Genomic DNA, 21734 nt, shown 5'->3' with positions numbered 1-21734 from the left:
TGGTAGTTGTCTAGTGATGCTAGTGTATGGAGGCCAGAGAACTATTTGGAGAATGCAGTGAGCCTCATTTTCTATTTGCTTTCAGGTGGAAATATCTTATTGCCTTTCATTCTTCACAGGGTTACACATCATTTTGGAATGATTGCATCTCCTCGGGATTGCGTGGCTGTATGTTAATTGAATTAGCATTGCGAGGGCGTCTTCAGTTAGAGGCTTGCGGAATGAGGCGTAAAAGTCTATTGTCAAGAAAGGTAAGTGGAGGAAACTGGTCACATTTCCTTTCGTGTCATGCTTCAGGCAATACAGTAGCTATAAATAAAGGGTGATTGTAACAAATAAACTCTTTTTTCTTTTTATGGGTGTTGAAGGTTAGGATTGTTTCTTTTTTTTATTGCTGTCTTGGAATTTTGTCCCATTTGTTGCTAAGAGACAATAATGACCAGTACTTAAGAGAGACAAAAGATGTAGCCAAGATGGGGGGGGGGGGGGGGGAAGTGCAGCTGGAGGCACTATCTTAGCTGGGGGCTTTCTCTTGGGAAGGGCAGAGATTTTGGCTGGGGGATGAGGGGATGGGCTTGGCTTGTCTCTCGCTCTTGGGATGGTAGGGGAGACAGGCTGCAATCGCTGTGGGAAGAATTTGCCACCACTGTGGGGTTCCATCTCATGCTGTCTTCTACCATGAGTGAAGCTCTTCTCATAAGAGCAGCCATTGGACTGGGACCTTATTAACACCCTACCTCACTGGAAAGGACCCTCACCATCTACTCAGGTGCCTCAGGGGAAAACCCAGTGCTCCTCCCCCCTCCAAGGGAGCCTCTCCTGACCATGTTTGGGAGCCTGGCTGCTGCTGCCCAGCCCCACCCTTTCTCTGCCACTACTCTGAGTTTTTTGCTACACTGTAACTCCTCACCTCCTGCCTGCTGGGACACCCTGTGGCTCCTGCTACAGCTGCAGAGTTTCTGTTACATTTTGTTTGCCATTCCGGGGTCTGCTTGCCTCTGCCATTCCAGATTTCTGCTTCCAAGTTTCATGCTACAGCTAATTTGGCTATTTGGAGGGGCACCTGGACCGGCTGCCCCTGTGAGGTTGTAAAGGAAGCCCCTTTTCAGTATCTTACTCTGGCTGTGCCCACCATTACCCACATAAAGAAGAAACCACAGCGCCCCCTGCAGCTGCAGGAGAATTATCACACCTGCCTGGCCGGGAGTCAACAGTGCCCCTGCCAGCTGTGACAATAACTACACCAAAGGGGAAAGTGCTTGACAGCTGAGAGAAGGCTATGGTTGGGTTTCTGTTCTTGTTTGCTCTTGCTGCCTGTGAAAAATGCCAATCACTTGTATCAAAATTTTAGACGTTTAATAGTAATAAAATAGTAATAAGAATTTGGACAATCAAAGTTAGGACAATAAAAGACAATAAAAAGCAAAGAATTATGGACATCCGGGTGCTTTTTGCACTCTGCCACAAAAGCACACTTTGCTAAAAAAGGATTAACCATTAAAAGCAATAGCCTGCTGCATATTCATATATCTCATACATGATTCAAAAATTCCTTTCAAAAATAGAGGTGTTTTCTGGCTATTGTCAACTTCCCCTCCTCATCTTGTAAATCAATTCCCGTGGCTCTTCGAAGTCTGGAAGAAGTCTGGTTTTTCCTGATAGGGAGGCAATAATTCTTCTCTTGAAATTTGGTGTCTCGTTGCTGTTCTCTGTATGCGAAGAATCTCTTAATTATCCATTCCTTGAGCTAGTTAGAAAAAGTATCTTACATCACATAGTACCTATTTTAATATTATGTTATAGCCTAAAACTATATTTACCACACTACTTAAAAAGATTAATACAGCACTACAGCATAACTTTCCAACATAACACATATAGTATTCATTTTAATATTTGTTAAGACCCAGTCATATAATATGTATTTTTCACACTGCCATTGTTGTTGTTTGTTTGCCTTGTTATACATATACCTACTAGCAAAGAACTGTTATTCTTTTCCCCATATCTTTGCCTGAAAGCCCCTAAATTTCATAGTTAGAATAATTTGGAAAAAGGGGTGCATATTTTTCATTCCAAGGGAGGTTCCCACCTTCCTTGGCAGACATCTATCTTTCAAACCAAGACAATGGGGATAGGGATTCTGAGTAGTAACCTAAGGTAGGTGCCAAGTTATTACCCAAAATGTTTTAATGGTGAGCTGAAGTACCTTGTAAAATCTTCTGCATTTGTTCTCTGTTCCTGTTTGTTCTCTTGATGTGTTCATGCTGCACACAATCAGTTGGCAGTGGCTCTGGCCAGGGTGCTGTGGCAGCATTTGCTGCTGAGAAACCAGTAGCACTAGTTCTAATCCGCTGAAGGAACTGCATTTTGCAATGTTCATGAGATGTTGGTTGGGGCTGAGAGACTCAGGTGTATTCTGAAAGTCACCAGTTTAATGCTGGTGTACACAGTGTTGGAATTAGTGCTTGCAGTGCATGTGTTGGGGTTTAAGAGTTCTTTTGTTTCTTTCTCTTTGAGAGTTTTCTCCCATTTCTTGTTGCTAAGAGACAATAATGACCAAGTACTTAAGAGAGACACAAGAAGTTTCCCCTGGAAGGGCGCATCTGGCTGCCCTCTTATCTGGGAGGTTTCTCGTGGAGGGGCAGAGATACCCTGAGAATTGGGCTGGGGAAAAGGGGTTTGGTGCAGGTCTCACCTCTCTCTTGCTCTCGACTTTGGAGGAGGACAGTTGGAGCTGCTGCCTGGGGGAGAATTTGCTACCACCGCAGGAGCCCAGCCAGGTCCTTCTTCTGCAATGGGGTGAGCTTTTGCTCATGAGAGTGTTATAAATGATCAAATCAGGAGCCAAATTTATGAGAAAATTTAGCAATGATTTATTAGATTGTCAGCGAAAGAGAATTTTGATCAGAAAAAAAACAAAACACCACAGCCAAGGGCAGCATCAACCCCGGGATCAGCGCTGGGTGAACCTGGATCTGACCACCAAAATGTCAGTCTTCCCCTTGGTTCACGCTGGCTGCTTCGCGCAGCAAGCTTTTATACAGTTTATTCTGCCTGAGACAGAGATGACCGAATGTTCCTTTGTGTTCCTTCACATGCAGAACTGGGGCCATACATGTGCAGGGTTAGACAAAAGTCCAGTTCCAGGTGTCTAGATGTCGTCAGAGCACTCTGGAGAAGTTGGCATTCACATGTAAAAGGTTGGCGCCAGTAATCAGTGTAGTAGATGCAATCTTCGAGGTGCGGGATCACTCCTGCATTCCAGGGAATTCGGTGATCATCGCTTCAGGAAGGTTCCATTCATACGTTAACAGACTCAATATTATCTTAACGTTGTCCGGGAACTAATTGAATAAAAATACGACTCTGCTCCCGGCTGGGGTGGTCAAAAGACATAGCTTGGATTTTACAAGATTTTATACATTAATAGCATGAATTATCTCTACCATTTACTACAAGAGCAACCACTGAACTGGGACTTTATTAACACCCTACCTCACTAATAAAAATGGGCTAACACCATCTGCTCAGGTGCCTTGAGGGAAAAACCCTTGGATCCCTGAGCCCCCTCCCCCTCCAAGGGAGCCTCTCTCTCCAGGCTGCTTTCAGGAGCCAGGTGGCCACTGCCCAGCCCCTGCCGTTTTCTCTGCCACTGATCTGAGGTTTCTTTGCTGCACTGTAATTTGCACGCCCTGCCCGCTCAGACACCCTACGGTTCCAGCTACAGCTGCCGAGTTTCTGATACATCCCATCCACCACTCCAGGACTTTGCTCATCCCCGCCTTCCCAGCTTGCTAGTCTGAGATCCCTGCTACAGCTCCTTTTGCTATCCAGAGGGGCCACTGGGATCAGCTGTCCCTGGGCGTTCATAGAAGAAGCCCCTTCTCCATCCCTTTCTGCTGACTGCATCCACCATTGTCCTTGTGGAGAAAAGATGGCTGACTAGTGCCACAGCGCCCTCTGCAGCCATGAGGGAATCATCACACCTGCCCTGCCAGCAGCCCTGCCAGCTGCAATTGTAATTACACCAAAGAGGCAAGTGCCTGCAGCTGAGAAGGCTGAAACTGGGTTTCTGGTTCTGTTTTGTGTTGCTGCCATAGTTGCTGCTGGTTTTTTGCCCTATTATAGATGCTAGCAAAGAACTGTTATTCCTTTTCCCGTATCTTTGCCTGAAAATCCCTTAATTTTGAAGTTATAATAATAATTTGGAGGGGGGGGGGGTCATATTCTCTGTTCCAAGGGAAGTTACCGCCTTTCCTAGCAGACACCTGTCTTTCAAACCAAGACAGCATGGAAAGGAAACAATCCTTGTTCCTTGGGCCCATGAGAACTCTAACTGTATGCAGTTTAAGCATGTGACCACTGTATTAACTTTCTTGTACTCAATGACCTTTAAGATGGGCAAATTTTTGAGGTTCTTTACTGAATTACACTGAATATTTGAAGCACCTTAGTTTACTACTTTTGGCACTGGATCTTTTTTCTTAGTACAAAATGTGCAAAGTCACACTGTTTGAAGAATTTTTACTTGATCAGCATTAGAAGATACTTGTAAAATATATTTACTGAAAACATGGTCAAATGTTGTCTATTCATTAGAAATAAATTCTCTTTTATGGCACATTTCCCTTTCAATATTATCCCTTGCTAAATTCCCCAAGCTTCTCCCAGTTTCTTCCTCTTCTGATGAATTGAATCTCTGTTCAGACAAACAGCTCCTAATTTTTTAGCTTCATTTAAGCAAATTCAGCATTGATTAGTGTCCTGGAGTGACTTTATGATACTGAATTGTATCCCCATTTGTGTGTTTAGCCCAGAAATAAGTTTTGCACCTTTAAGACTGGTTCCGAGAGCAAAGGGGGGGAGAGAAGAAGCATGGAGTTTGTTATCCGAAACTACGCTTGCTCCCCCGCATCCTTCTTGTGGACAGTGTTGTCTGCAGCACTGACATACAGCAGGACAGAGCTCTCCTTTGTTTGTTTTTTTTAGATAGTTTTTAGCTAGCTGAGGCAGAAAAGTTCCCTGGACTGTGGTTTGTTTTTTTTTTCTTTGAACTATTTAAACCTGGTCTGGACTGAAAACCCAGAAGAGCACCAGCAGCTCACACCTGTGGCCTACCAGGCCTGGCCTGGGCTACAGCATTTCCAGCACCGGAGGGACTGATAACAGAGTGAGTGAGCTGAGCTACAACCCACAAAAAGGACTTACTGAGTTTGTCATCTCTTCAGAGTGGCGAGAGGTTTTATTGTTAAGTATTGTTCATTTTTTGTGCTGGTGAATGCTTTGCCTGTTAAATAAACAGGGTTTTTTCCGCTTTTCTCCAAGGAAATCTTTTTCTGAACCACTTGGGGGAGGGGCCACTTGAATTTGCTTTCTAGAAGAACCCCTTTGGAGGTTTTGGAGGTTTTCTCCCAAATTTGACCTAAACCAGAACAAATACATATTTTGGCACCCAATGTGAGCCTTGACAAAGTGGAAAAAAACCTGTACTGATTGCATTTTAGTTGCACTTACTCTCTATTGGGATAAAGTAGTCAGTTGCCATGTTGCTTGAATTCATAATGTCTCTTGGGCCAGAGGCCTTCGTATGTTTCTGGTCCCTAGGCTTTTTTATGGTTTTAATACTTTTCTGGTCCCTAGGCTTATTTTCTTATCTGGGGATAGATGCAAGAGATGCTTCATCTTTAGCATGGCTTAATTGCAAAGCTGTATTGTGGAAAATGAAAATTGAATATTCTGTATAATTGAAACTTCAGCAGTTGAATACAAGGCAAATGTAGTACATGCTAAATCACTAAAAAACTGGAAGAAAAATATTCATTGCAGTAAAGCTAAGGACCATCATCTGAATAAACAGGATCTTCTTTGTCTACATCAGCTCATTTATAAAAGAGAGAAAATATATACTCTTAAAAATGCTTAATCCTAGAATCATCACAGAATCATGGAATGGTTTGGGTTTGAAGGGACCTTAAAGATCATCTTGTGCAAAACCCCTGCCATGGGCAGAAACACCTTCCAACTGACCAGGTTGCTCAGGACCCTATCCAACTTGGCCTTGAACATTTCCTAGGATGGGTCATCCACAACCTTTCTGGGCAACCTGTTCCAGTGCCTCATCACCCTTACAGGAAAGAATTTCTTCCTAATATCTAATCTAAATCTATCCTCTTTCAGTTAAATCCATACCTCCTTCTCCTACCACTACATGCCCTTATAAAAAGTCCTTCTCCAGCTCTCTTGTAGGTCCTCTTCAAGTATTAAAAGGCCACAATTGGGTCTCCCCAGAGCTGCCTCTTCTCCAGACCAAATTTTTTCAGCTTCTCATCATATGAGAGGTGCTCCATCCCTCTAATCATCTTCATGGCCCTCCTCTGGCCTCACTTTAACAGGTCTATGTACTTCCTGCGCTGGGGACCTTGTAGCTGGATGCAGTACACCAGGTGTAGTCTCACAATAGCAGAGTAGAGGGGCAGAATCTCCTCCCTTGCCCTTCTGCCCACATTGCTTTTGGTGCAGCTCAGGAAACAATTGGCTTTCTGGGCTGCCAGCCCACACTGACAGCTCATGTTCAGCCTCTCATCCACCAGCACCCCCAAGTCTTTCTTGGCAGGGCTGCCCTCGATCCCTTCATCCCCGACCCTGTATTGATACTGGGGGTTGCCCTAATCCAGGTGCAGCATCTTGTACTTGGTCTTGTTAAATCTCATGAGATTACCATGGGCCCACTTTTTGAGCTTGTCCATGTCCCTCTGGATGGTATCCTATCTTTCAGGAATGTCAACTGCACCCTCATCTTAAAGTCATCTGCAAACTTGCTGAGGGTGCACTTGATCCCTTTGTCTATGTCATTAATTAGGACACTGAATAGCACTTGGTCCTAATACAGACCCCTTGAAGGACAACACTTACCCCCAGTGTCCATTGTGACTCTGAGCTGTTGACCACTACCCTGTGGATGCAACCATCCAACCACCTGCTTATCCACTGAACAGTCCACCCATTGAATCCTTCTTTCTCCAATTTAGAGAGAAGGATATGGGGGACCATGTCAAAGGCCTTACAGAAGTCCAGATAAAGGACATCTGTAGCCCTTTCCTTTTCCACTGATGTAGTTACTCCATTGTAGAAGGCCACTGGGTTGGCCAGACAAGACCAAAACCTTGGTGAAGCTGTGCTGATTGTCCTGAATCACCTCCTTGTCCTCAACATGCCTTAGCAGAGCTTCTAGAAGAATCAGTGCCATGATGTTCCCAGGCACAGAGGTGAGGCTGACAGGCTAGTAGTTTCCAGAGTCTTCCTTTCTACCCTTTTTAAAGATGGGCATGATTCCTTTTTTCCTGTCACCTAGGACGTCACTTGACTACCATGATTTTTAGAATATGTTTTAGGTTGGAAATGCAAGATGTGGCTGGGGGTGTGTATTCTATTGCCATCTGTTGGAGGTGGGGCAGTTATCTTGTGTTAATTGAGCAGTTTACTTATCTCTTCCACAACCAGTCGTCCCTCTGGGGAGATATCATCTATTAATGAGCCATTGAATCTCACTGCATGACTGATAAAATTACATCATGCCATCGTGACATGCTCCTCCCAAGGGGAGGAGCCAAGCATTTCTACTTGGATATAATCTGAGATTTAGAACACCACAGCCAGCCTTCTCCACTGGATTCCCAGAGGAGCACCCTTCTCCCCCTGGATTCCCAGAGGAAGGCCAGGCCCATCTACACCGCCACTTGACCTTCAGAAAAAAATGACACCCTTCTACAGGATCACTGCTTCAACAGAAACACATCTGTCACTCCAGGAGGACTGCAGCCACCATTTAATCAGACTGCTACTAACACCCTGACTCATGGAGTGTCAAGTCGTATTCTGACTCTGTCAGTGGTTTTTTTTTTGTTTGTTTGTACTATTGAATTTGTATTGTTAATTTTCCTAGTAAAGAACTGTTATTCCTATTCCCATATCTTTGCCTGAGAGCCTCTTAATTTCAATATTATAATAATTTGGAGCGAGGGGGTTTACATGTTCCATTTCAGTGGAGGCTCCTGCCTTCCTTAGCAGATACCTGTATTGTGGCAGGGCGAACCCCAGCTGGGGAATAAAGAGCCTTGACTCCATGATCACAGAAGGCTGACCAAATGCTTTATTAAGCTATACTATACTATACTATACTATACTATACTATACTACATACTACACACTACACTAATGCTATATTAAACTAAAGAAAAACCTGTGACCCTTACAGACAGTCACGATACACACGTGGCTCCAATTGGTCAAATAAAATCAAAACACCATCACGAGAGTTCAATTAAGAAATCCCTTTTGGTAAACAATCTCCATAACACATTCCACATGTGCCAAACAACAGATGCAGCAAGTAAAGATAAGAATTGCTTTCTCTGAGCTTTCTCCCAGCTTCTCAGGAAAATCCTGGGTGAGAATTAAGTCTCTCTCTGTTCAAAGAATATGTGAATACCACACACCTGTTTTTTCAAACCAAGACAAATATCATGTAGCTTGGCAACTACATCAGCTAATTCCCTCAGGTCTCTGATTCATTACATCAGGTTCTATAGACATGTTTAGTCAGGTTCCTCAGGTGGTCATGAACCGAATTTTTACTTACTACTGCTGAGGCTGGAACTGTGGGATAGGAAACTTACATAGGCACTTCATAATGCATATAGAAAAAGGAATAAAGAAATAATGCTCCAAGTTAAGTGTCCTGCCCCTCCTAAACCACTCAGCTAGCCAGGCACCCCTGACAGGTTCTGTTACTCTATGTATTAAGTCCATAAGATGTTGAATGTCATCATCCATACTAGGTAATTCAGCAATTATGTTAAAGCAGCACATGCCTTCAAACTCAAAACAGCATTTATGATGTTGAAGAAGGAGATAGTTTATCAGCAATCGATGTTGTAAGGTTCCTCAGTGTACAGCAGTTACTTCCATGTTTAAGGCAACAAGTGCCTTGGATGTCCAATTTAATCTTGCACAAGAGCACACACCAGGTGTTCTTTATTTGCTTCTTGAAAAGAGTAATAAGTTAGTTACAGTAAATACCAAGCACACTACAGTATTTACATAAGGATCTTCCAGAAATGTATCCAAGTTACATGCTGAGAGTGATGCCTTGAGAGGCTACCTAGAACAGAGGCTAGACAGTGTTAAAGGAATAAAGTATGTATTTATTAAAAGGCCTTCAAAAGATACACCTTGGGCAGTACAAGAGCCCAGCCGTGGCTCCACTCAAGATGGACCAAGATGGATGACCGGTCACGAGTTTTCACATTTTCTTAAGTTTTCCTCCATTTACATATTGGGGTTAATTGTCCAATTACAGCTTCAGCTTATGAAGTCCCATCCTCCCAGATTGCTCTCCTCAACTTGCTGTTGCTTATACTTTTTGGGCTTGAAGCTGCAACAGTGTCCTGGGTTCTCAGGCTGGAAAAGTATTGTTTTGTCTAACCAGACTGTGAAGAGAACTTCTAACACTTTATATGAAGTTCAGAGTTATATACTAATGCAGTACAGAATCTGAAAAATGTGAAACTTAAACCTTAAAGCATCATCCCCCCCCCCCCCCTTTAGAGGCTTCACAAGTCCTCTACCTTGTTGAGTCTCTATTCTAAATATCTAATAATAGTGTCCTGGTTTGAAAAAGACAGGCGTCTGCTAAGGAAGGCAGGAGCCTCCACTGAAATGGAACATGTAAACCCCCTCGCTCCAAATTATTATAATATTGAAATTAAGAGGCTCTCAGGCAAAGATATGGGAATAGGAATAACAGTTCTTTACTAGGAAAATTAACAATACAAATTCAATAGTACAAACAAACAAAAAAAAAACACTGACAGAGTCAGAATACGACCTGACACTCTGTGAGTCTGGGTGTTAGTAGCAGTCTGATTAAATGGTGGCTACAGTCCTCCTGGAGTGACAGATGTGTTTCTGTTGAAGCAGTGATCATGTAGACCGGTGTCGTTTTCCTCTGAAGGTCAAGTGGCGGTGTAGATGGGCCTGGCCTTCCTCTGGGAATCCAGTGGAGAAGGCTGGCTGTGGTGTTCTAAATCTCAGATTATATCCAGGTAGGAATGCTTGGCTCCTCCCCTTGGGAGGAGCATGTCACGATGGCATGATGTAATTTTATCAGTCATGCATTTAGAATCAATGGCCCATTAACAGAAGATATCTCCCCAGAGACAGGATTGGTTGTGGAAGAGATAAACTGCTCAATTTACATAAAATAACTGCCCCACCTCTAACAGGTGGGAAATAGAATACGCACATATCTTATAACTGAAGACAAATAGATATTTAATAATAGACAAATATCTAACAGCAGTAAATATCTAACAATAATAGCTAACAGCAGCAATGTTTTGCACAGCTATCATGCAAAGAAGAATTATGATTATTAGGAACAATTCTTTATGCACAGAAGAGGAATAATTTAAAGCATGTTTTCCTCTGCACTGGTCTCTGTTTTTTCAGTTGTTTCAGGATCAGAAGCCTTCTTAACTCTGGAGAAGTGAATCCAGGATCCTTTGCCAGAAACTTTGGCTGCAGTGAGGGTAGTCAGCAGGACTTGGAATGGTCCTCTCCACCTGGCTTGTAGAGGATCACTGTCCTATTACATTTAAACATCCACATGCTCCATGTGGTCAGTCTTTGGAGACAGGGACAACACACACACACCCCAAAGCTCCATGCAACAAACAGTGTGTTTTACTGTTGAGAGCTTTCTTTTATAGGGAGTTCAAAACTCCCAGGTCTCAACTGCCTATTGGTCTGATTCCTGCACAGCCTAGCTCCTGACCAGTGAGATGTCTGCAGCTCAGGATGGAATGGGATTGGGTGAAGTCCCTGTATAGATTTAAATCCAACCTATCTCTGCCTCATCTGAGGACCTGTTTTACCGCTAAGCTGGCCAAGGTTGAAGGTCTGATTCATTTGGCAGCTACAAGCTAGCTGCCAACTGTGATACTGTCCCACCACTTAACATAGACCCAGTCTCTCAGTTGGAAGGGATGTGCAGGTGTGTCCAGTCCTATGGGTCTGGATAGGACAATGTAATTCTGGAGCTTCTGCAAAGTGGCACCTAAAGCCATTAGATATCTCTGTAAATCAAGTTCCCCCTTCATGTGAATTTCACCTGGAATATGTGGAATCTGGTATGGCCTACTATAGAGTATTTCATAGGGACTGATGTTATCCCTCCGCCTTGGTTTTATGCGGATTCTCAGTAAAGCTATAGGCAAGGCTTGAACCCATGTCATGGATGGTTCCTGACAAATTTTGCTAATTTGTGTTTTGAGAGTCTCATTCATACATTCAGCTTTACCACTTGCTTGGGGTCTATAAGGTGTATGCAGAGCCCAAGTAATTCTCAAAATCCAGCTAACTTCTTTAACCACTGTTGCAACAAAGTGTGGTCCCCTATCTGATGACATCCTCAAGGGAACCCCAAACCTTGGGATTATATGATTGAGCAAAACTTTTACCACTTCCTTGGCTGTGTTAGTGCGACAGGGGTAAGCTTCTGGCCATCCACTGAAGTTGTCAACTAATACAAGTATGTGCCAGTATCCCTCTTTGCGTGGTAACTCCACAAAATCTATTTGCCAGTAATCTCTAGGAAGATTCTCTGTCTTTGTCACTCCTAACACAACTCTTTTTCTAGTGTCAGGGTTGTTTTTATAGCAGATTTCACATTTACTCACTACTGATTGTACAATCTCGGTCATTCCCTTTCCTATTACTACCTTTTTTAGGTGTTTTAGAAGATTTTTTACACCAAAATGTGTGCTTTCATGTTCTCTCTGGGATAGCTCCTGAAGGATCAGGGGTGGGACTACAACATGATTGGATGGTGTAACAGCCCATCCACTTTCTGTGATCTCAGCTTTAAGAAACTTAATTAGTTTGTGGTCTGCTTGATCATATTTTGGGATGAACCCTGACAAAACAATCTCATTTTGTGGAATTACTGCAAGAATACCTTTTCCTGCAATTCCTCTTGCTGCTTTATCAGCAAAGCGATTTCCCAATTCTGGAGTGGTTTTCCCTTTTTGGTGACCTCTACAATGCATGATAGCTACTTCTGCAGGTTTTTTAATGCTCACTAAGAGGGCAAGTATTCGTTCAGCATGTCTGATTTGATTACCTTGAGCGTTCAGAAGTCCTCTCTCCTTCCAGATGGCTCCATGGGCTTGGACAACAATAAATGCATATTTAGAGTCAGTCCATATATTTACCTTTTTTCCTTTGCTCAGGTCTAGGGCTCTCGTCAGTGCGATCAGCTCAGCTTTCTGTGACGACACATCTGCTGGCAGGGCCTTCCTCGATCACCTTGTCCTGCGTGGTCACTGCATAGCCTGTCATCCTTTTGCCATTTTTCATGAAGCTGCTCCCATCTGTAGAAAGCTCCAAAGCTCCCAGTCTGGATTTTCTAGGGGCACGTCTTTCAGGTCTGGTTGTCTGTAATAGACCTCTTCAATTGTCTGTAAACAGTTATGCTCAGGCACATCAGCAATTAAGGTGGAGGACAGAAACATGGCAGGGTTAACAACAGAAGTGGTTTTCAAGGTAACATCATCCTGTTCTAAAAACAGTGATTGGTATTTAAGCATCTGTTTGCCAGACAGCCAATGTTCCCCCTTTTGTTTGAGTACAGCTGCTACGGCATGGGGTACACACACTACAATGTGTCACCCAAGGGTGAGTTTTCGGGCTTACTGGATCAAGATGACAGTAGCTGCCATGACTTTTAGGCACCCTGGCCAGTCTTGACTAACACTGTCTAGCTGTTTAAAAAAGTAGGCCACAGCCCTCCATTGGTTCACAAGGCACTGTGCTAGTATCCCCAAAGCCACATTCAGTCTCTCATATGTAAATAGTTCAAAAGGTTTAGTTAAGTCTGGCAGTCCCAGTGCTGGAGCTGACATCAGAGAGTGTTTCAGCTGTTTAAAAGCTGCTATGGCAATTTCAGTCCATATGATAATTCCTTTTTAAGCTGCTTCTAATGCTCCATATAGGGGTTTTACCAGCAGTCCATAATTTGCTATCCACAAATGACACCAGCCTCCCATTCCCAGGAAAGCTTCCATCTCTCTTACAGTATGAGGCTCTGGGAGTCAACAGATGGCTTCTTTCTGTTTTTTGCTGAGCTGTCGGCGTCCACAGAAGATCTCAAGTCCCAAATAAACTAATGCTTCTTTGACAATCTGTGCTTTGTCACTAGAAACTCTGTACCCACTCAGTCCCAAGTTTAATAAATTTATGGTAAATCGTAAACAATCATCTCTCATTTTAGCCGCAACCAAGATGTCATCCACATATTGTAGAATAACTCCCCCTGGCTCTTGTATTTTCCAGTCTTCTAATTCCTTTGCTAGTTGGTTTCCAAATATTGTTGGGCTTTTCTTGAAACTTTGGAGTAAAACTGTCCACATGAGTTGGCTTTTCCTCCCTGTCTCAGGATTTTCCCACTCAAAAGCAAAAAGCTCTTGTCTGTTTTTGTGCACAGGAATGCAGAAAAAGGTATCACGCATGTCTACAACAGTAAACCACCCTAATTCATCTGTCAGTGTGGTCAAAAGGGTGTAGGGATTTGCTATCATTGGGTGTATGTCCTCTGTAATTTTGTTGAATGCTCTCAAATCTTGTACTAATTGATAATTCTTATTATCTTATTTTTTAACAGCTAAAAGGGGGGTGTTGTATTTGGACTCACATTGCACTAATATACCCATGTTGGAGGAATTTTTCAATTACAGATACCAATCCCTTATGATTCTCTAATTTCAAAGGGTATTGTTTTTGTCTTACTGGTATGGCTTCTGATTCTGCCTGTTTGGATCTTCCTGGGATATCACTGGCCCACACTATTGAATTGATGGCATTTCCAACTTCAGTGGGGATTTCATCACATTTTTCCTGTATAAAAAGTGCAGCAACTTAGACAAATTTAGATTCAGGAATTACAACTCATACACTCTTTCCCTTCTTGAATTTATTCTCTGCTTCCAATTTTCCAAACAAATTCCTCCCCAGCAATGTTTTAGGGGAGTTAGGCATATTGAGGAATTGATGAGTTACCCAGTGCTTCCCCAGTTTGAGTTTTAAAGGTTGGAAGAAAGGCCATGTTTTGCTTACCCCTGTTGCCCCAACAACACGTACAGTATCTTGACTCAGTTTCCCCTCTAAGGTATTTAACACCGAATATGCTGCTCCAGTATGTACCAAAAATTCAATGTCATCTTTACCCAGCTTAGCTATAACCAAAGGTTTTGCTGTGGGAGAAGCCTTCAGTCCCCATCATTCTGAGCTTGAGCTTTGTACTACTGGGAGTTGGGGAACCAGGGATTTTTGTTTCAACACTGGACAGTCATTCTTCCAATGTCCCCATTTTTTTACAATAGGCACACTGATCTCTCTCTGTAGGGAAAGTTTTCTTAGATGACTTTTCCTGAGTTGCCTTCTTACTAGGTAGGGGTCTCTTTGATTTGGGCCCCTGTCTCGAAATACCTTCGAGGCCACTTCTACCAATTTATCTCTCTCAAACTTTCTCTATCTTTTGCAGCTTTCTTCTTATAACATTTATAGCTTGGCCCATAAACAAGAGAACTAGATGGGCTTTACCATCAGAGGATTCAGGATCTAGATATGTATATTTGATGGCAGTTTCTCCTAACCTATTTAAAAAATCAGTGGGTGATTCATCATAATTTTGCTTTACTTTGTAAAGCTTTGACAAATTTATAGCTTTAGGGACATCATGTTTTAATCCAAATACCACAAGACTTTGATATTGTTTTAACCTCGCCATATGTTCTGGAAAGTTCGCATCCCATCTTGGATTTTCTAATGGAAATATCTGTGTAACTGTGCCTTGGATCAACCTATTTGCTATACTTGCCTCTACCAATGTTGTAATAACTTTATTAGCCATTTGTTTCTCAGTGGGATCAAGTAATGTGTCTAACACAGAGTTCAAATCAGCCCAGTCAGGGTTTTGTGTGATAATTGCCCTTTCTACTCATTTTGCCACCTTATCTGGATTCTCTTTATATTTCCCCACAGTAATTTTCCACTGTTCTAACTTGACAAGGGAGTATGGAACCTTTACATATATTGGCCCCTGGTTGCCGTCTGCTTGCCGTAATGGGGCTTGCAGAACCAGTTCTTTTTCTTTTTCCTTTTTTGACCTAGTATGTTTGGCTATTGAGCTGCATTCTTTTAAGGTCCTTCTCGCTATCTTTCCCTTCTTTCACCTGCTCAGGGCATCTGTGATCTCATCTCCCTCTTCAGAAGAGCTACTTGAGCAAGAGCTGTGTCCTAGGGTGACGTTTACGATGCTTGTATCCCCAATCGTGTGTTCTGTTTATGCTGGATATTATGTTCTGTGCCTTCAAGACTGGCTCTGAAGAGTGAATGTTTTGTTTTGTTTTATTATCAGCCTGCTTCCCCACAGCTGGCAGGACACAGAGACAGGGCAGTACATAGTGCGGCTTTTGCTTTGCTTTTGCTTTGCTCTTGCTCTTGTTTCTGCTTTGCTCTTGCTTTTGCTTCTGCTTGTTAGTTTAGCTAAGCAGTCCGAATTTTCCCTGGACTGTTTCTTTCCCTGTCTTGGAACCACTCAAGCCTGCTCTGGACTGGGACCTGGGAAACACCAAGAGTTTCCACCTTGTGGCCTGCAGCAGCCATTCTCAGTGCCGGAGGGACCGATAACAGAGCGACAACTCCCAAGAGAGACTTTCTGAATTTGTCATCTTTTTCAGAGTGGTGAAGGAGTGTTGTCATCCGGTATTGTTAATTTTGTGTGCTAGGGGGTGTTTTGCCTGTTAAATAAACAGGTTCTTTCCACTTCTCTCCGAGGAATCCTTCCCAAAACAGTTGGGGGGAGGGGCCATGTGGGTTTGCTTTCTGGAGGGGCTCCCCTTTGGAGGTTTTCTCCCAAATTTGCCCTAAACAAGGACAAGCTTTCTGACTCTGTTGAGTCTGCTATGGTAGATCTACTTCAACTAATCCTGATATTAGAAATTGCCAGGCACGACTTACACAGCTGTGGGAACTGGGCTGGGTGCCTGCTCGCTTCGATGAAGTTATCTCCTGAGGCAGCTGGGAGGCAAGCGGTGTTGCTATGGAAACTCACAGGCCTAAGAGCTGAAGACACACCACTCCCTCCATGGGAGGGCCCTTCTCTGCCCTCTCGGTAGAAGGCTCTGCCCCCCAGCTCTACCTCTAGGGGCGGTGCTGTTGGCTGCACACACTGGCTGTCCCCTCCCCTTGCCCCTGCCTCCCCAGGACCAAGTGGGGAGGGGAGCGGAGGCACAGCTGAAGCTTAAGTCCATGCAGTGGTGTCCATGGCTGCCAAAGCCCTCCTCCCTCCTCCTTCACTGGCTAGGACCCCGCCAGAGCCATGTCCTCCCTGCTGCCACCCCCCTGTTAGCGTTCAGGAACACATAATCACGGGATGATTATATGCAGGTGCTTTTATTAAGAGCTCTGCTTGTTAGGGTTACACAGACCCAAATCTGACTCTGACATGTTTTATATTCTATCGTTATAGAACTTACATATTAATTATTAAACTTATATTGTTCTATTGTATACATTGATTTCATCCAAGCATGTATTTCTTGTGATCCCCCTCTGTTGCGGTGTGAAGCAATATCCTGTCCCAGTTCCTCCCTCAGGTGTGCCAACCTCTCCCTTCCCCTCCCCCTTGTCCCCTTCCTAAGTGCTGTCCGTCAAGCTCCACATTCCAGCAAGGGTGTTGTGTGATTGGCAGAAGTTCAAAAGATGCCCCTCAGCCCTGGGGTCATTGGCCTGTCTATGTGTCATTGTCCCTTGAGACCCTCCCCCTCCCACCTGGATTGGTGGCTCACCTATCCTTTCCCTCCCCCCTCCCCTTGGGCTTAAAAGGACCTTGAGACCATGCGGTTGGTTTTCTGTTGGGAGCTGTTACCAAGATTCAGAGCTCTGTAACCCTGGAACAAAACTCTGGATTACAACCCTCTGGCAGAATCCTCTCCTTTTCCTCTTCACCATTGCCTGAACCCTTTCCACCAGAGGTAAACTGAGTTTCTACCATGCCTGGACTTGTTCCGAGTGCCTAACTGCAACTTCCAGCCAGCCAGAGGTATCTCTGTGGTGAAATACCACAGCTGCCGCCTCTGGCCAAGCAGCAGGGGCCAGACGAGCCCAGGCAAGTTCCATCCGGTAATATTGGGATTTTATTCCAATACCCCTCAAACCTCTAACATAGTTTCTCATGATTCTTCTTATGACTAAACAATAATTACATCAAATTACTAAATAATCATGACATCTAACAATCATCATTTATCATATACTGATTACACAGGTGCAGTTTGATATGATCTAGCAAACACAAGGCCTAACATTTTCCAGGGCCTACCCTTAACATTTCCCAGGGTTTACCAAGCCTAACTTTCTTTCTAACTCCCCGAATTTTCCATGATTTTAAAATCTTTTACTATCACTCCTCTCCTCCTGTTGCTGTGACAGTGGTGCTGGCGGTGGCACCACTGATGTGACCAGTGGGGGTGGCAGGGCCATGGCTGGGACTGGCCCAGCCCTCACGGCAGGAGCGACTAGATCTAACCCCGCTTCCTCCTTTTTTTCACATCCACTGTTCAATATTGGCTGTTCATTTTTTATTTTTCCTCTCTTTTTTGTTAAAAGTAATATATGTTGTTCTTTTTTAGGTGCTGATGGGCTTTGCTGACATGCTAAAACCATAAAAAGGCTAGCATACTCTAATTCTTCAAAATACTTGTCTTAGCATATGCGAGATATCAAGCTTGATATTAATTTCTTATCTAAGCCACCAAATTCAGGCCATGTCTTATCATTATCTAGTTCATAAGTTGGCCAAATTTTTTCTGAGAGTCTATTAAATCTGGATTTTAAAAGTGATGACTCTCCACTTGTTAGCTCATGCCAACTTTTCAATACTAATCCAAGGGAGTATCTCTTGAAATATGATTATTATTCTCACAGGAGAATACACACCCGATGTCTTAACACTTATGAGTAAGAAAGTCCACAGAAATCAAAATAACCAGGGAGAGAGAGAGAGAGCAAGAACAAGGAGCGGCAGCACGAGAGCTAACCCACTGAGCCACTGCTGGCCCCAGGCCAACACCACTGCAGCGTTAAAATTTCACTTTTTCAGACGTCTCCTCCTACACTAGCAGATGAAACGATGATCGACAAGAGAATGTAAAAGGAGCTCTGCCTGGACCCACTGGGGTCCTTCCACACTAAACAAAACTATAAAACATCTCTTAACATCTAACTCAGGTGCCTCTGTGCTAGATCTGAGGATTATTTGGCTCTGATACCTTACGAACCACCGCTGGAGCCCCCTGGGAGTGCTGGCAAGAGTGGAGGGGGCAGCTAGGTGTTCCTCTGGTCCAGGGGTTTTCCAGATGCCTTGCCTGTCATGGCAGAGTCCACCAAAAAAATGATACTTTGAAAGGCTACCCAGAACAGAGGCTAGACAGTGTTAAAGAAATAAAGTAGGTATTTATTAAAAGGCCTTCAAAGGATACATGTTGGGCAGTACAAGAGCCCAGACGTGGCTCTACCCAAGATGAACCAAGATGGATGGCGAGTCACGAGTTTTCACACTTTGAGTTTTGGTCCATTTACATATTGGGGTTAATTGTCCAATTACAGTTTCAGGTTATGAAGTCCCATCCTCCCAGATTGCTCTCCTCAATTCGCTGTTGTTTATACTTTTTGGGCCTGAAGCTGCAATGGTGTTCTTGGTTCATAGGCTGAGTTCAGGCTGTCAGGCCTGTAGTTCCCCAGATCCTTCTTCCAGCCTTTCTTCTAGATGGGTATCACATTTGCTAACTTTCAGCCAACTGGGAACTCCTAGTTGGCCAGGACTGGTGGTAAATGATTGAAAGTGTCTTGGTGAAACACTGTCAGCTCCCCCAGTACCCTTGGGTGGATCCCATCTGGCCTCATAGACATGTGTGTGTTGAAGTGGTGTAGCAGGTCAGTGACCATTTCCCCTTGGATTATGGGGTTTTCATTCTGCTCCCAATCCCTGTCTTCCAGCTCAGGGGGCTGGGTACCCACAGACCAACTGGTCTTGCTATTAAAGACTGAGGCAAAGACGATATTAAGTACCTCAGCCTTTTCCTTATCCTTTGTTGCTATGTTTCTCCCTCATCCAATAAAGGAGATTTTCCTTGGCCCTTCTTTTGTTGACAATGTATTTATAGAAACATTTCTATTATCTTTTATGGTTGTAGCCAGATTACGTTCTAGTTGGGCTTTGGCACTTCTAATTTTCTCCCTGCATAACCTCATGACATGCTTATAGTCCTGAGCTGCCTCCCCCTTCCTCCAAAGGTCATAAATTCTCATTTTTTTTCTGAGTTCCAGCCAAATCTGTCTGTTAGTCAGGCCACTCTTCTTCTCTGCCAGCTGGTCTTTTTGGCACATGAGGACAGCCCTTTGCTGTGCCTTTGAGATTTTCCTCTTGAAGAATGTCCAGCCTTCCTGGATACCTTTGCTCTTCAGCACCACTTCTCAAGGGACTCTAAACCAGTGTCCTAAACAGGCTGAAGTCTGGCCTCTGGAATTCCAAGGTGACAGTTCTGCTAACAATTCTTGTGCTGTTAGGACTCCAGAGTTAACCAGGAAGCATCTGTCAGTGCATCTTCCTTCAAGAAAGAGCAAGTTCTTGAGCATAGGAGAGAGGGGGATGGGTGTTTTGGTTTAGGGTAAATTTGGGTGAGAACTCCTAAAGGAGTTTTTCTAGAACAGCAGATTTAGTTGGTTTTCTTTTTAATTGGTTGGGGGAAAATATATATTTTTTGAGAAAAGTGGAAACATTTGTTTATTAAACAATAAAACTTAAACAATATTAAACAATAAATTTTTTTTGCTGTTTTAAAAGAGTTGACAAATTCAGAAAAGTATCTTTTTTGGGTTGTAGCTTGGCTTATTCAGTTTCCTATTAGTTCTTCCGGCACTGGAAATGCTGTGGCTCAGGTTCGGTCTGGTGGGCTATAGGTGTGAGTTGTTGGTGTTTTTCTGGGTGTTTAGTCTACAGTAAGTTTAAATAGGTTTAAAGAAAAGGGGAAAAAAACCCCTACCGTTTAGGGAACTTTTTTGCTTCAGCTGGTTAAAACTAATTAAAAATAAAGGAGAGTTCTGTTTTGTTGTTTGTCTATTTGTAGATAACAGTTTAGGAGCAGGAATGTGGAGGAGTGAGTGTAGTGTTTGAAAATAAATTGTGTGCTTTTTCTTTCTCTCTCCTTCTTACTCTTGGAATAAGTCTTAAAGGTGTAAAACCTATTATCTAGCATAAACAGAACAGACGATTTGGGATAAAAGCATTATATAGTTAACTTACGACATTCTACTCCTTATCTCTATATTGTTAGCTTACTACTAAAATTAATATATATTCTAAGTCTACAAACACATATATTATATATCTAATATATAGCTATACATAGACAATGGTAGTAACATTTAGTAAATAGTGATATTTACACATAGTTTTCACTCATCAATTAGATTTTTTTGAGGCATACATTGTGTTGTTCTATCTTTCCGCATTATCTATGTGTAACTTGGTTTTTGAGTAAAGACAACTCTACAAATGGGTTTCTCTGTACTTGAGGTAGAATTGATTTAAAGTGTCTTTTCTAATAAACTTCTGACATGCACTATTGGGACTTTATTTTATGTAAAGGTTCAGATTGGGCAGGGCCCACTCAGTTAGTAGCACTTTTGGTGTTACCTAACTAGGTGCTTTTTGTTAGATGTTGCTCTTAATTTTTGAAAGATCTCCCACTTAATGCTTTTAAGGTGGTTTTTAACAGTCTATTGTACTTCTCTACTTTGTTTGCAGCGGGTGTATGGTAGGGGATATGGTATACTCACTTAATGCTATGTTCTTTAGCTCAGGTGTTGATAAGGCTGTTTTTGAAATGAGTCTTGTTGATTGACTTAATTTTTTCAGGGGTACTATGCTTCTAAAACATTTGCTTTTTAAGGCCCAGGATGGCGTTATGGGCTGTAGCATGAGGTAAAGGGTAGATTTTTAGCTATCTTATGGTGGTTTTTACTATTGTGAGCACATAGTGTTTGCTTTGGTGTGTCTGGGGCAGTGTGATGTAGTTAGTTTGCTCAGCTTTTCTATATGTGTATTTGGACTACTGCTCACTATACTACAGAGGCTTTACTCGCTTGGTCTGTTTGATGGTAGTATGTCTCTGTCTCTCTGGGAGCCTCTCAGGAACCCTGGCCAGCCCCGAATTGGCAGACAGTGGGGGGGCAGCCCCAACATGGCCGACAGTGGGGAGACACTCTCTTGTGCCCCAAGGGTACTGAGGGCACCTAGGCTAGTCGCCTTTGCAGCAGAAGAGACACTAGAGACATCGGTAGAAGACAAAGGGCTGAGTCTAAGCAGGGGTTAATCCAAGGTTTTATTCTAGGAGCTCTGGAGGAGCCCCTACACCTCAGGGGGCCTCCTGCTGAGAGCCCCAGGAGAGGTGCCAAGGTTACATTTAAAGGGAGGTGGAAACCGAAAGTAGATAACATTTTACTAACCAATAAGTGACCCTAAGGGATGGATACTGGGGGATAGACATTTAGGACAGCCTAAGGGGTAACACTTGGGGGGGCTGACCCCTAGCCTCTGGCTAATCACTCGA

The 21734-nt window shown here is 43.3% G+C and overlaps 1 protein-coding gene across 1 annotated transcript in view; it reads left to right on the top strand.

The window, feature by feature from the left end:
- Positions 1 to 21734, top strand: part of LOC131095428 (Golgi phosphoprotein 3-like) — a 173149-nt gene that overhangs the window by 69673 nt on the left and 81742 nt on the right. The window contains exon 2 of the mRNA XM_058043129.1: positions 120 to 251. Coding sequence (XP_057899112.1) covers positions 120 to 251 — 132 coding nt within the window. The remainder of the gene's footprint in view (positions 1 to 119; positions 252 to 21734) is intronic.

This window comes from Melospiza georgiana, chromosome W (assembly GCF_028018845.1).
Source record: "Melospiza georgiana isolate bMelGeo1 chromosome W, bMelGeo1.pri, whole genome shotgun sequence".
Classification (NCBI taxonomy): domain Eukaryota; kingdom Metazoa; phylum Chordata; class Aves; order Passeriformes; family Passerellidae; genus Melospiza; species Melospiza georgiana.
This window is presented reverse-complemented; position numbering and strand designations above follow the sequence as displayed.